This window comes from Rattus norvegicus, chromosome X (genome assembly GCF_021556685.1).
Source record: "Rattus norvegicus strain SHRSP/BbbUtx chromosome X, alternate assembly SHRSP_T2T, whole genome shotgun sequence".
NCBI classification, from domain to species: Eukaryota; Metazoa; Chordata; class Mammalia; order Rodentia; family Muridae; genus Rattus; species Rattus norvegicus.
In genome coordinates this window covers 120,274,023-120,287,167 of record NC_141554.1, presented here as the reverse complement: position 1 = coordinate 120,287,167, position 13,145 = coordinate 120,274,023, and the positions used below count along the sequence as shown (strand labels likewise).

Below are 13,145 nucleotides of genomic sequence, written 5' to 3'. Positions count from 1 at the left end.
TCTAGGCCAGCCTGGTCTACCATGTGAGGTCTAAGACATCTGGGACTATTACACAGAGAAACCCTGTCTTAAACAAACAAAACAAAAAAAGTGAAACTAGCGCTGTGTCCACGCAAGTGCCAGGGTTTTGTCCTCAGTTATGTGAAGGAGATAGAAGAGGAAGCAAACTCAGAAAGGGCTTTTTAATGATTGTCCTATTTGGGCTTCACCGCCCTTCGCAGAACCTGGATAATATGTTAATGTTTTCAAAAATAATATTTCCCCTTTTAGAAAAGATTTATTTTTATTTCTTATGCGTTGATGTTCTGTGTCCATATATGTCTGCGAAGGTGCCAGATCTCCTGGAACTGGAGCTACAGACAGTTGTAAGCTGCCATGTGGATGCCATGTGGAATCGAACCTGGGTCTTCTGGAAGAACAGACAGTGCTATTAACCACTGAGCCATCTCTCCAGCCCAAATGTAAGCTTTCTATACTGGTTTAATAATGTGAATGAATGAGCGTCCTTAAAATCTGTCTCTATACTTCTGTTATTCTCAAATTTGTCTCCTTCCAAAATCTCCCCTGCTTACAATGTTCATGCTTCAATTTTTCACTGGCAACTAGGAATAAGTCTGGCAACCTGCTAAATATTCTTTAAAACAAATTGAATCACTGTTGTTACGGCAGGGGCACACAAATGGAGGTTAGAGAACAATTTCGAGGAGTTGGTTCTCTCCATCCATGTTTACATGCACTCTGGAGATCAAATTCAACTCAGCAGGCTTGCTACGCAATGCTTTACCTACTGAGCCATCGTTCAGGGTCCTGAAACTTTTGCTAAATGCCTTTTGAACCTCCCTTTAAATAGAAGCATAAACCAAAGAATGGCTAAAGAGAACATAGCCCATGTCAAAGTCTTTTAGTGCTGCTGACTCATAGACACTGTCACTCTCCTCCCTGGAAGAGGTCACCTTTAGTTGAAGTTCACAATGTACAGCCGTGCAGACTGGAAGAGTCTAGCCTATGCAGGCTTCGGGCAAAGCCCTTTTGTAATCAATCCACTAAGAGAAAGGATCGTTTTTGTTGTTGATTTGTTAGATCTACCGGCCTCTGCCTTCTCAAGGGCTGGGATTACATATGTGCCACCAAGCACAGCAAAACAGGGACTTTCTGTAATGGATAATTGTTATTCATTATCATAGTCATATCAACCCATCACCAACTTTGGTTCTCTAAACATACTATTGTTTAGGAAAATGCTGTGCAATTAACTTTTAAAAATCAAGTTCCCTCTAGTTTTTTGCAGGTGTGTGTGTGTGTGTGTGTGTGTGTGTGTGTGTGTGTGTGTGTGTGTGTTTGTGTGTGTGTATGTGGGTGTAGTTTGAGACCAGGTTTCTCTGTGTAGCCCTGGCTATTCTGAAGTTATTTTGTAGACCAGGCTGGCCTTGAACTCAGAGATGTCCTGTCTCTGCCTCGTAAGTGTTGGGCTTCAATGTATGCGCCACCATGCACAGCACTTCCTCTAGTTTTAATGCTGTGCCCTCAAAAGTTGAAATTTCATGCTATACCCATAATGAGCCCCTGTCTCAAAAACAAAAGAAAAATAGTCCGGCCTGGTGACTCACTCAGGAGATTAAAGCAAGAGGATTGCCAGGAGTTCAAAGCCTGCTTGGTTTACAGATTGTGACCCTTGCTTAGACAAAACAAAATGAAGAAAAAAAAAGAGTATCTGCTCAGACAAAAGTTAGTCTTCCTAATTGTGAACCACTCCGATTTGTAAAAAAAACAAAACAAAAAATGTGGAATTAGGTGTGCATTTCCTCATACCAAGCATACCAGTCACCACTGCCAGACCCGAACCTGTTTCAGCTTCAGAGGAAGACAGGAAGAGCTGTTTTTCTTGTTCTGTGTGCGTCTGCTTCGCACACCATGGTCTTCTAACAAATTAAGTTGTTTCAATGATCATGATTCTTGCTGAATGATAAATCCACTATATATATATATATATATATGAAGAGTGGAATACTGCAGTAAGAATATCGTGGGGGTAAAATATCCTACCTCTTTCATAATTATAAGAAACAGTGCTTGTGAATGATGCAGAAAGTCTAATTAAATTTTTATGCCTTTTTATGTGGTGCTGATGACTGAATCTATATTTACCACTGAGCTATGTTACAAATTCTCCATACCAAATATCTCTAAACACATTTCAGCCAACCTCAAATTTTGTTCCATAACATTTTGCTCTGTCTCTTAGTTTAAATCCTTTTTCTTTCCTTTTGTGAAACAAGATCGATTTATTATGCAGTGTTTTGCCTGCATGTATGCCTGCAAGCCAGAAGAGGGCACCAGATCTCATCATAACTATTCTCTCTCTCTCTCTCTCTCTCTTTTTTTTAAGATTTATTTATTATATACAAGTACACTGTAGCTGCCTTCAGGCACACCAGAAGAGGGCATCAGATCTCATTACAGATGGTTGTGAGCCACCATGTGGTTGCTGGGATTTGAACTCAGGACCTCTGGAAGAGCAGTCAGTGCTCTTAACCACTGAGCCATCATCTCTCCAGCCCAACTATTCTCTTTTATTGTATATTTTATTTATTTACATTTCAGATGTTATCCACTTTTCCGGTTTCCCCTCTGGAAACCCCCTATCTCATCCTCCCTCTCCCTGCTTCTATGAGGGTGCTGCTCCACCCATCCACTCCTACCTCTCAGCCCTGGCATTCCCCTATACTGGGGGTATCCAGCCTTCCCAGGACCAAGGGCCTCTTTTCCTATTGATAAGGTTACATATGCGGAGTCACGTGTTCCCCCCATCCCATGTATACTCTTTAGTTGGTGTTTTAGTCCCTGGGAGGTCGGGGGGGGTGTTAGTTGATAGAACTCTTTTCTTACGAAAATTAAGAGCATTGAAAATTTATACATCAGAGTCAACTAAAGTGGACCCTCAGATGCTCCCAGAGACTGAGTCACCAACCAAAGAGCAAGCATGCTTTATACCTACACACCCTGCACATATGTAGTAGATGAGCCACTTGGTTTTCATGGAGTTCCCCTAAGGACTGAAACAAAGGCTGTCCAAGAGCTTGTTGCATGCCTGTCTATCTTTGGATTCTCCGCCCCTAAAGTATATATAGCCTTGTCTGGCCTCAGTGGTAGAGGATGCCCCAAGTCCTGCAGCAACTTGATATATGGGGGAGAGGGTGGAGAGTGGGTAGGTAGGTAGGTGGTGGGGAGAGCGTGTGTGGGTGGTATTTGATACAGAGTCGGGGGCTTCGAGAAGTTCAGATGGGGGAGGACTTGCTTGAGGGGTTCTGGGAGGAGAGGAAGGATTGATATTGGTTCGTAAAGTGAATAAATAAATTTAATGATATTAAAAAAAGAAAATTCCTATATCAGATTGGTTCACTACATGAATGTCTGCATTTTTCTTTCTACTCAGGGAAGACATTCCTGGATTGGATGACAAAACCGTTGGGGTATATATATATATATATATATATATATATATATATATATATATATAGTCAGTCTTTGGCTTAACAGGCAACTCAGAAATCAGAGCCAGCACAAGACTGCGCTCGGCTGCCCAGTGAATTTTTTCAAGGTTCACTTGTGATCCTAATGAGCTCTCTGTGCTACGCTGTTTTCCCTCCTCGAGGACAAAGTTGTTTTATCACCTGGAGACAAATTCCTTGCGTACACTACTCAGAAGGCAATAGCCACTCTCATCCTATGCATCATTTTTAGTTTCTTTGGTGGCATCCTTTCCAAAGCCACACCAACTTTCTCTCAAAATCTTCAGCAGACACTTAAGATCTTTTTCACCCCAAAGTGAGTCCTGCAAAGGCCAAGCAGCCAGCCCAGAGCAATGCAGAGGCATATGACTTAAGAAGGAAAGATTTCAGAAAGAATTTGCAGAAAATATCGATTGCTTCTAGTATGGGGCTTGTTTCCAACATAGCTGGTTTGAATTTTTCCTTCTTGTGGAAATTGTTGCCGGCCTAACGTTGGAAAAGAGCATGACGACATTTATTTTAAATAGGAGAAAATCAGAGAGGGGGGGAAGGGAGAGGGGGAGGGGGAGAGAGAGGGAAGGGGAGAGAGAGAGGGAAGGGGAGAGAGAGGGGGAGGGAGAGAGGGGAGGGGAGAGGGAGAAGTACTAGTAAGGGGTTGGGAGTCCCACATTTGCCACAGAGGCTGAGAGCAAGAAAATCCATTGAATTATTAAGTTTGTCCAGTTGAGGTAACTTGGTGAGACGCTGGCTCAAAGGAATCAATCAATAAAAATAGAAATAATTATTTAAACTACCAAGAGCTGTGGAGCATTTACTCTGTGCCGGACATCATTCTAAGTACTTTGCTATTTTTAAATGATTAATCCTGTGGACCGATCTTATTAGCAAAAGGTTAAAGACTTATCACCACGATGTGAAAGCAAGTCTATCATTGTGAAAACAAGAAATCAACATGTAATCATCTCTGTTTAAAAATACATTGCCCCATTAGGCTTTCACAATCAAAGAAAGCAACTGTGTTAGTTTATAAGTATAAAACCCAGTGTTCTGTGTATATGGTTCAGTAGTAGAGCATGTGCAAATACAGCATGTTACCTAGCATGTGCACAGCCACCGTGTTTAAGTCATTGAACACAATAAGTCAAAATAGGAAAAAAAATCAACATTTAAAAAGCCCAATAGCACAGCATGACAGCAGATGCCTTTAATCCTAGCACATAGGAGGCAGAGGCAGGCAGATCTCTGTGAGTGTGAGGCCAGCCTGGTCTACAGAGAGAGAGAGTTCCAGTAGGGTCTGAGTTCTTACACAGAGGAAATCTGCTTCAATAAACTAAAAAATATGTAAGTAAACAAGACTAGTAACTTCAATTCGTGATACTCAAAACAAAAACAATTATTAATTACAGTCCTAGCTTTGAAGTTTGTTTACAATATCTGGAGCCTCTTTTGTCCTTTATCTGTCCTTGAAAATTAATAGTGACTGGTATTCTTTGTAGCTTAGTTTACACTGAATACTGTTTTAAACTCTAATTTACATAAAAATACTAAACCTAGCATGTAAGAACATGTGTCCTTTCTCTTCCCTCATACCAACAGCCAACAAGAGTTGCAGTCTCTGGTTCTTGTATACTTAAGCTTTGGTTCAATTTTCTTTGACACCTTGCAAAGTGTTAAATGAGCAGCAAAGCACATAAAGAGTGGACAGCCATTTCAATGTCCCCCCTTTTTCTAACAGTCATGTCCATAGTAATATGATGGTATATATGGGTCACTTTAACATCATTGGGATGTCCTTGGAGACCAGAAGAGGGCAATGGGTTTCCTGGTTGTTTGGGAGCTGGGAATGAAGTCTGGGATTTCTGGAGGAGTAGTTAGTGCTGCTGAGCCATTTCTCCAGGTCCCAGTCCAAGTGTCTTGATGAGCAGAGGACCGACTAGAAAAGACTTCTCACCCTCTAGACAATGCTGGCCAACTCACTTTCTCTTTCATACATGCTTGTTTCATGTTGAAGCAAGGCATCGAGGTCACCTTTTTAATTGCAGCAGGCGAGGCAGAGGTAGGTCCACTTCTGTTAGTTTGAGGACAGCCTGGTCAACATAGTTCCAGGACAGACAGGGCTACAGAGACGGATTCTCCTCAAACAAGAGAGAGTGGAAATCCTTCTAAATATTACTTTGATCTTAGATGTCCTCCTCAATTTTTAAAAAGTAGATTCTTCTCTTGTGGTTTTTATTTATTGATGTATATGAGTGCTGTATTCCTGTATGCCTTGCACAACAGAAGAGGGTATCAGATCCCATCAGATGGTTCTGGGCCACCATATGTGTACTGGGACCACTGTGCCCACTCTTCAGCCCCTCCTTCCTCTTTTACTCTAGAAAATCCCTGCTTTCCCCTAAATTATTATGCCTCTACTTTTAAAGTACATACTAAGTCAATGTTACTTTGTGACTTGAAAGCCACTAAATGATGTGTGGAAACTGCAGTGTTTAAAATATACAAAATTGAATGTTTTATCATGATTGTTCGTCGTAGACATGTTTATATATAATTTTGACCTCAACAGTACTAGTTAGACTACAGATTCTAATGACTTTGGCTGCCTCTTTCTGGTGGTTAAAGACTCCCGGCTGTAAGTTATAGGAAAAGCAACTGGCCATGGTTCCCAACCGCTCCGGCCTGCTTTAAATTCACAGTGACACATGCAAAGTACACACAGAGACATGCAAGTGCTGATATCACGAGTCACTTGTAACTTACTATCGAACACAGAATTCAAAGCAAACGCTTTAGCCATAACTGGAGACAGAAATGATGAGAGGAAATCAGTTTATCACCCAAAATAGCAAGAACTGTGTAAGTATAATAGTACACATCTGTAGTTTTTAGTACTGACCACCCCCCCCATATCTGACAAGTCTATTTGGTTTTAAGAAATCATATATATATATATATATATATATATATATATATATGTGTGTGTGTGTGTGTGTGTGTGTGTGTGTGTGTGTGTGTGTATTTGGTGTTTCACCTGCATGTATGTCTGCATGAGGGTTGTATCCTGGAGTTACAGACAGTTGCGAGCTGCCATGTGGGTGGTGGTACTTGAACTTGGGTCCTCTGGAAGAGCAATCTATGCTCTCCACCACTGTGCCATCTCTCCAGCCCTATGTAGTCTATTTGTTTCCTAACCATATGGTGTGTACTTCACGTTAGCTCTGCTCAGAGGGAACATATCTGAATTTCAGTTGTCATATTGAGTCATGGTAACTGATGAGAGCATTCACTATAACAGCAGATATGTTGGTGCCAAGATGAAGTATGAAAAAGGAAGACAGGCATGCTGGGAAGTTGGTGACAAATATGAAACACTGATTCCTAGTTTGCAGTATACTGAAAGCAAGGCCTAACAAGATCTACTGAAATTCAGGCTTAAAATAATCACGAATAGTCAGGCAGTGTAGTATGCTCCTGCAATCCTAGCACTCGGGATGCTGAGGCAGAAAGACATCATAAACAGGAGGCCAGTCGGAGCTACACGGCCAAAGATAGTCTTAAAAACCAAGGCAATCAATAAATAGTAACACCCACAAGATCTTAAAGTAGGCTAAGTAAGGCAGTACACGCCTTTCTCCCTCGGCTCTCAGGAGGTCAAAGCAAGATGATCATGATTTTAAAGTTAGACTGTCTCAAAAAACAAACTAAACTAAACAAACCCTAACACAAGCAAAAACAAAACCCCAAACATGTATGTATCTTATCCGAGGCAGGGTCTCTCTTTGCAGCAGTGGGTGGCCTGGAACTTGCTCTGTAGACCAATCTGGCCTTGAACTCAATCACAAGAGTTCAGTGAATGCCTCTGACTTGATGAAAGGTATGTACCACCATGTCTGCCTTTAGGGTGCTTTTTCCAATTATTCTTTCTCCCCTGTGAGACAGGGCTACCGTGTCTGGCTTTTGCTGTTGTACAATTAGCTCTGTAGAACAGGCTGGCCTTGAACTCACAGAGCTCTGCTTACCTCTTTCTCCTAAATCCTGGGATTCAAATCATAAGCCACCAGTGTTCTGGTTTACAGGATGTGTCCTACTTATGTGCAGTGCCTAGGGATTCCAGAAGTGGGTGCCATATCCTGTGCCACTGGAATCACAGTTCTAAACCTCCATTTCAATTGAACCAAGGTACTCTGGAAGAGCAGCTAGTACTCTTAAATGTTAAGCTCTCTTTGCAACCCCTTAAGGGTGTTCTTAACTGAAAGAAATAGTAACAGCTATTTAAAACGTCATCATGCAATAATTTAACAAATCTAGACTGAACATCTATAATTCACAAAAACCTTGGCTATAATTCTGGCAGCTAAAATAGTTATATCTTGATAAAGAACCACATGTCTGTCAGCCATGCTATAGGAACCGAACTAAACGCTTATAGGGGAGAAGTATTATGAAATCAGCCATGAACCTTGAGGAATAATTGATGACACTAGACAAGAAACAAAGTTGTAAATGCCTCTCCAGACAAACTGAAAAAATATCCTTCTACCTTTTAATCATCAATACGTTCGCCCTGGGGGAAAAGGGACAGTTAAATAACAGTATAGTGTATGGGGGTGAGAAAACATTCAAAAGTTCAGCTCAGGAAACTTCTAAAACTGAGTCATATGGTATCAGTAAACTCATGTAGCCCAATCTTATACAGAAAAAAAGAAAGAGTGCCTCAAAGCTGTTATTGAGTATCGTGAGAAGTACCCTCTAAAGATGCCCCAAAGGAGATTGTTTCTGCATACTGTGAACATTGTGCTATACCTTGTTTTTTCAATGTACCTTTTTTGACATCTTTAAGTATTCTAATAGCTGAAGCATTTAAATTTTATAGTCAGAATGACAAAAATGTTACAAGGTACCAGAGCATTAACATATTGTTAACCATTCAATGCAACAGTATTTTAAGATTGCCAGTATATAGTGGAACAACAATGACTTTAAACAATCAGACTTTTCGCATACTTACATAAACAAATTCATTAAAGCTTATCTTCCCATCTTTATTTCTGTCGCCATCCAGCATGAGTTTTTGAATAATTTCTCTCACTTTATATCCGGGCAATGGCATATTCGCTTCCTTGAAAAGCTCATGAAGTTCATAGTCGCAAATGAATCCATTGCTGTTGAGATCTTCATAAAATTATGAACAGAAAACCACCAAAAAACAAACAAAAATATAAAACAGAAAAGATTAGAAATCCACTTGTAAGAATATCATCACTTTACAGGCCTGCCTAATTACAGTATTATTTTTTACTCTTTGAAATCTAAGGATGTGTGGAAGAGGAATGTATATTTTTCCTGAAAGGGTAAGGTTTTATTTATATCATGTATCTGATACTTTTAAAAATGTCTACAAATCTTTATTTAAAAACAACATCCCTAAATATAAGAAACTATAATTTCTAAGTTATTATTAAATCATAGAAACAAGGAGAGTCTTAGAAACAATACTTTATACAACAACAAACTGTCACGGTGTAACCTAATTTCTACTGTCTCTATGCAGGATGTAGGATTTGATCTGTATTCTTTTCTTTTTGCAAAATGGGTTTTATGGTTTCGCAGTGATTTTATCTCAAAGCATGTCTGAGCAGGAGTAACAGCTTCGAGGGTCAATTTTTTGAGTTAAGGTGAACAAACTTTAATCTCAGACAAATAGATAGTTCAACAGAATAAGGGAGCACTGTGTAAAGCAGGCACGAAAAGTGATTCTATAGGGTTGGGGATTTAGCTCAGTGGTAGAGCACTTGCCTAGCAAGCTCAAGGTCCTGGGTTCAGTCTTCAGCTCCGGAAAAAAAAAAGACAAAACAAAAAAAAAGTGATTCTATAAATGATCTCTTTATGTTTAGTGTATTGAAGTACAGGTATGTTAAAATGTAAAGGACAAAATAATCTAGAAATGAACAAATGACCCATGATGACCATGTTGGAAATGTTTTGATCAGGGAATTTACTTAAAAGTTCTGCCAAAGCAGATAGGTGGTGCAGACCTTTAGTCCCCCACCCTGGAGGCAGAGGCAGGCGGGTTTCTGTGAGTTCAAGGCCAGCTTGGTCTAAAAAGTGGTCCCTAAGACAGCCAGGGCTACATAGAGAGACTCTGTCTCAAAATGAACAGGATTAACCAAAAGCCTCACCGGGAACTCTTCTTAGAACCCAAAGTACCCGAAAATGTCTGGCCTTACGGATCCCACATTCTAACCTCAGTGCAAACTGAGCCCGTGCGACTTTGAGGCACAGCACCATATGACAATGCACCATATGACAATGCACCATAGGACAGTGCACCATAGGACAGTGCACCATAGGAGAGTGCACCATAGGATAATGCACCATATGACAGTGCACCATAGGACAATGCACCATAGGACAATGCACCATAGGACAGTGCACCATAGGATAATGCACCATATGACAGTGCACCATAGGATAATGCACCATATGACAGTGCACCATATGACAATGCACCATAGGACAATGCACTATATGACAATGCACCATAGGACAGTGCACCATAGGACAATGCACCATATGACAGTGCACCATATGACAATGCACCATATGACAATGCAAATGGACCTTCGATGAAAACTGAAGTGGAGAAGAAGGTTGGAGCAGCAGCCATTCCTCTGCACCCAGGCAGGGAATTGAGGAGCATCTGCATGATTCTGCATGTGTTCCTGAGACTGAGTAGCACTATGCTGCCTGGGTTACTCTAGAACTCGCAGTGACTTGTGCTGATATCTGTCTCAGCCTTGTATGTGTTGGGATGACAGCCGTGCACCCAACAACCAGCTCTAGCTGAGGATGTCTCTGATTGCCATATCTGAATGGGGAGAAGATGCTCCTTGGCATCCAGTGGGTCGAGAGCAAGGACCCCACGAAATCTCCAGCAACACATCACATATGACACACTGTTGGCCACTAGGCAGCACAGACTGGTGCAGCTCAACATATAAGCGGCCCTGAGGTTGAGTAACTCTGGGTTATAATGACATTGTGGGGGCTACTGTTCAAACAGAATAGTCAAGGACCGCCATTATGCAGACAGAATAGTCAAGGACGGCCATTGTGCGAGAGCTTCCATTTGAATATAGACTTGTGTGAGACAAAGGCAGACACCAGGATTGAGCGATTTCAAGTAGGGGAAAGAGCTCTCACCATATGTGATGCGGATGTGCATGCCCTGTGCTCCTGGAACAGCAGAGGTCTAGCATCCTTCAGCACAGTGAACAAAGGGGAAAGAGGCCATTTTTCATGGCTCCTGCACATTCTTCTGGGTTGCAGTACAGACTTTGGATGTTTTTATGACATGAACTAAGTGTGACTTACAGCAGTTAACTTTGGGACAACCTCTAAAATATTGACTGTGTTGTGTCTGCACTTTTATTTGGCAGTTTGAGCTTGAGACAGGGTCTTACTCTTATAGTTCTGGCTGGCCTTGTAACCTACAGAGATCCTTGTGCTTCTGCCTCCCCAAATGCTGAGATTATAGGCACATGGCACCACGCCCTGCAAAATTATGAATTATCTCTGACCAATTTACCAGTTATATGAAGGTGTGTGTGTGTGTGTGTGTGTGTGTGTGTGTGTGTGTGTGTGTGTGTGTGTGTGTGACAGGATCAGGATCCTGGCATTACATGGTATATCTTTACATTCTTTTTTTTTTTTTTTTTTTTGGTTCTTTTTTTCAGAGCTGGGGACCGAACCCAGGGCCTTGCGCTTCCTAGGTAAGCGCTCTACCACTGAGCTAAATCCCCAGCCCCATATCTTTACATTCTTTCTGGTCTTTGCTTTGGTAAGAATTTAACCAGGGCTTTATGCATGCTAAATACAAGCTCCATTACTCCACCCCAAGCTCTAGAGTCAAATGCTCTAAAATACTGTACAGACTAATTCTTGGACACTAACTGGAGGAAGAATGCTCTAATCCTAGATGAGCTTTTTCAAAACAGAACTAAATAGCCAAGACCAAAAATTACAGAACAAGTACCCCAAAAAGACTAATTGCCAGTTCATCATGAAACTAAAACGGGATGGAAATATCTCTCAGATAACATTTAATCTCACTCCTGTTGTTCTAATCCTGTCCCCACACAGCAACCATCTGATCTGTAATTTGGTTTTCTAAATGACCATAGCCATCTGTCAAAGACACTAAGCTGAACCCAAATAAGACAATAATCAGTCAGAACCCTTGGTTCTCACTTGAACCAATGGCTTGCGAATTTTTGTACAACTTTGGAATTCCTGAGGACATTTATCCTTCATAATTTTCATGTTTAGACTGTATATCATCTATCCAGGGAATGGTGGTGCACAACTTTAATGCCAACATTAGGGAGGCAGAGGCATTTGGATCCCCGTGAGGCCAGCCTGATCTACAGAGAGAGACGCAGGACAGCCAGGGGCTACACAGAGAAACCAAGCCATAAAAATAAAAATGAGGTGGTGGGGGGAGATATTGTGTATCATTGTGTCACCGTCCTTTCATCAGTTCTACTTGGCTCCCTCCCTGTATTTTCTCAATAGATGCCAATCCTGTTTACATTGTGGCATTTTGGTGCTCGTATCAGCCAATCACAACGGGCCTTTCTTAGGACTGGACTGGAAGGGAACAATTTCAATGTCATTAAGAAGTCAGAGAGAGCCAGAAAATGGCATCAGCTAACAATTAATTTTACAAAACCTCCCAGCTGGTAAAGTCCTTACAAAGCACAAAACAGTGTGTAATTATTTTCAAAGCATTTCATGCTGATTTTATTTCCAGTCTCCGGTTTAAAAAGACAGAACTGAAACACAGCACTACATTCCTGAAGTAGTGACAGTGACCTGACCTGTTGGAAAAAGGAGGGAGTACATGCTGGTTTCACCAGAATCCATCCTACCCGTAACGCGATTCACCAAAATCTAAAACCACGTTTAATGGTGAACTTTTCCATTCTGAATTTGATATGAACGTAACAGTTTAATCATATGAGCATCTAAGAAGCAGGCCCAGATCAAAAGCAGTTTTAACTGGAAACTAAAAGTGCAATCAGCAGGCGCGGTGGTAGCGCTTTCTTTGCTCGTTAAAGCTGCCAACATTCTGGAACCCATTTCTGGCTCATTCACTGCTTCTAACTATGCACTGGCAGGAGGGGGAAGAGGCTTTGTATTTGGAAGACTCGTCTCTTCTGCTATCCCATTCTCTAACGTCTGATTAAAATAATAAATGATTTACACACAGCTTGTGTTTTCCACAACAGTCAAGCATTGTAGTTCTGAAAATAAGATTATTATGAGTAGAGTAACATGCCATAGGCGGAAAAAAAAGGAATGCTATCTGGCTGCCAAACCATGTGCTTGCATGAAGTAATGAGCTAACATTTAACAAATACACCAAATTTATTTAAAAAAAAAAACAAACACTGAAAAATATTATACTTGAAAAGAATCACTAGGAGGCACTCAAGATTGTACTAGACAGAATCATCTTTCAGTCCAGTTGCTGAATTCATCAGAAACGAACCAACTGTTGGTTACAAAGAATTCACTCTCCATCTGTCTCTCTGTGCTTCAGATGACACATGTAGAGTCCCATCTGCACTTTGT

General features: G+C 41.0%; 1 protein-coding gene across 8 annotated transcripts in view; it reads right to left on the bottom strand.

The window, feature by feature from the left end:
* The window catches only part of Pls3 (plastin 3), an 86,927-nt gene that overhangs the window by 18,709 nt on the left and 55,073 nt on the right, over positions 1–13,145 (bottom strand). For all 8 annotated transcript variants that reach the window (NM_031084.1, XM_087600850.1, XM_087600847.1 and 5 more), the window contains 1 exon segment: positions 8,518–8,681. In NM_031084.1, coding sequence (NP_112346.1) covers positions 8,518–8,681 — 164 coding nt within the window.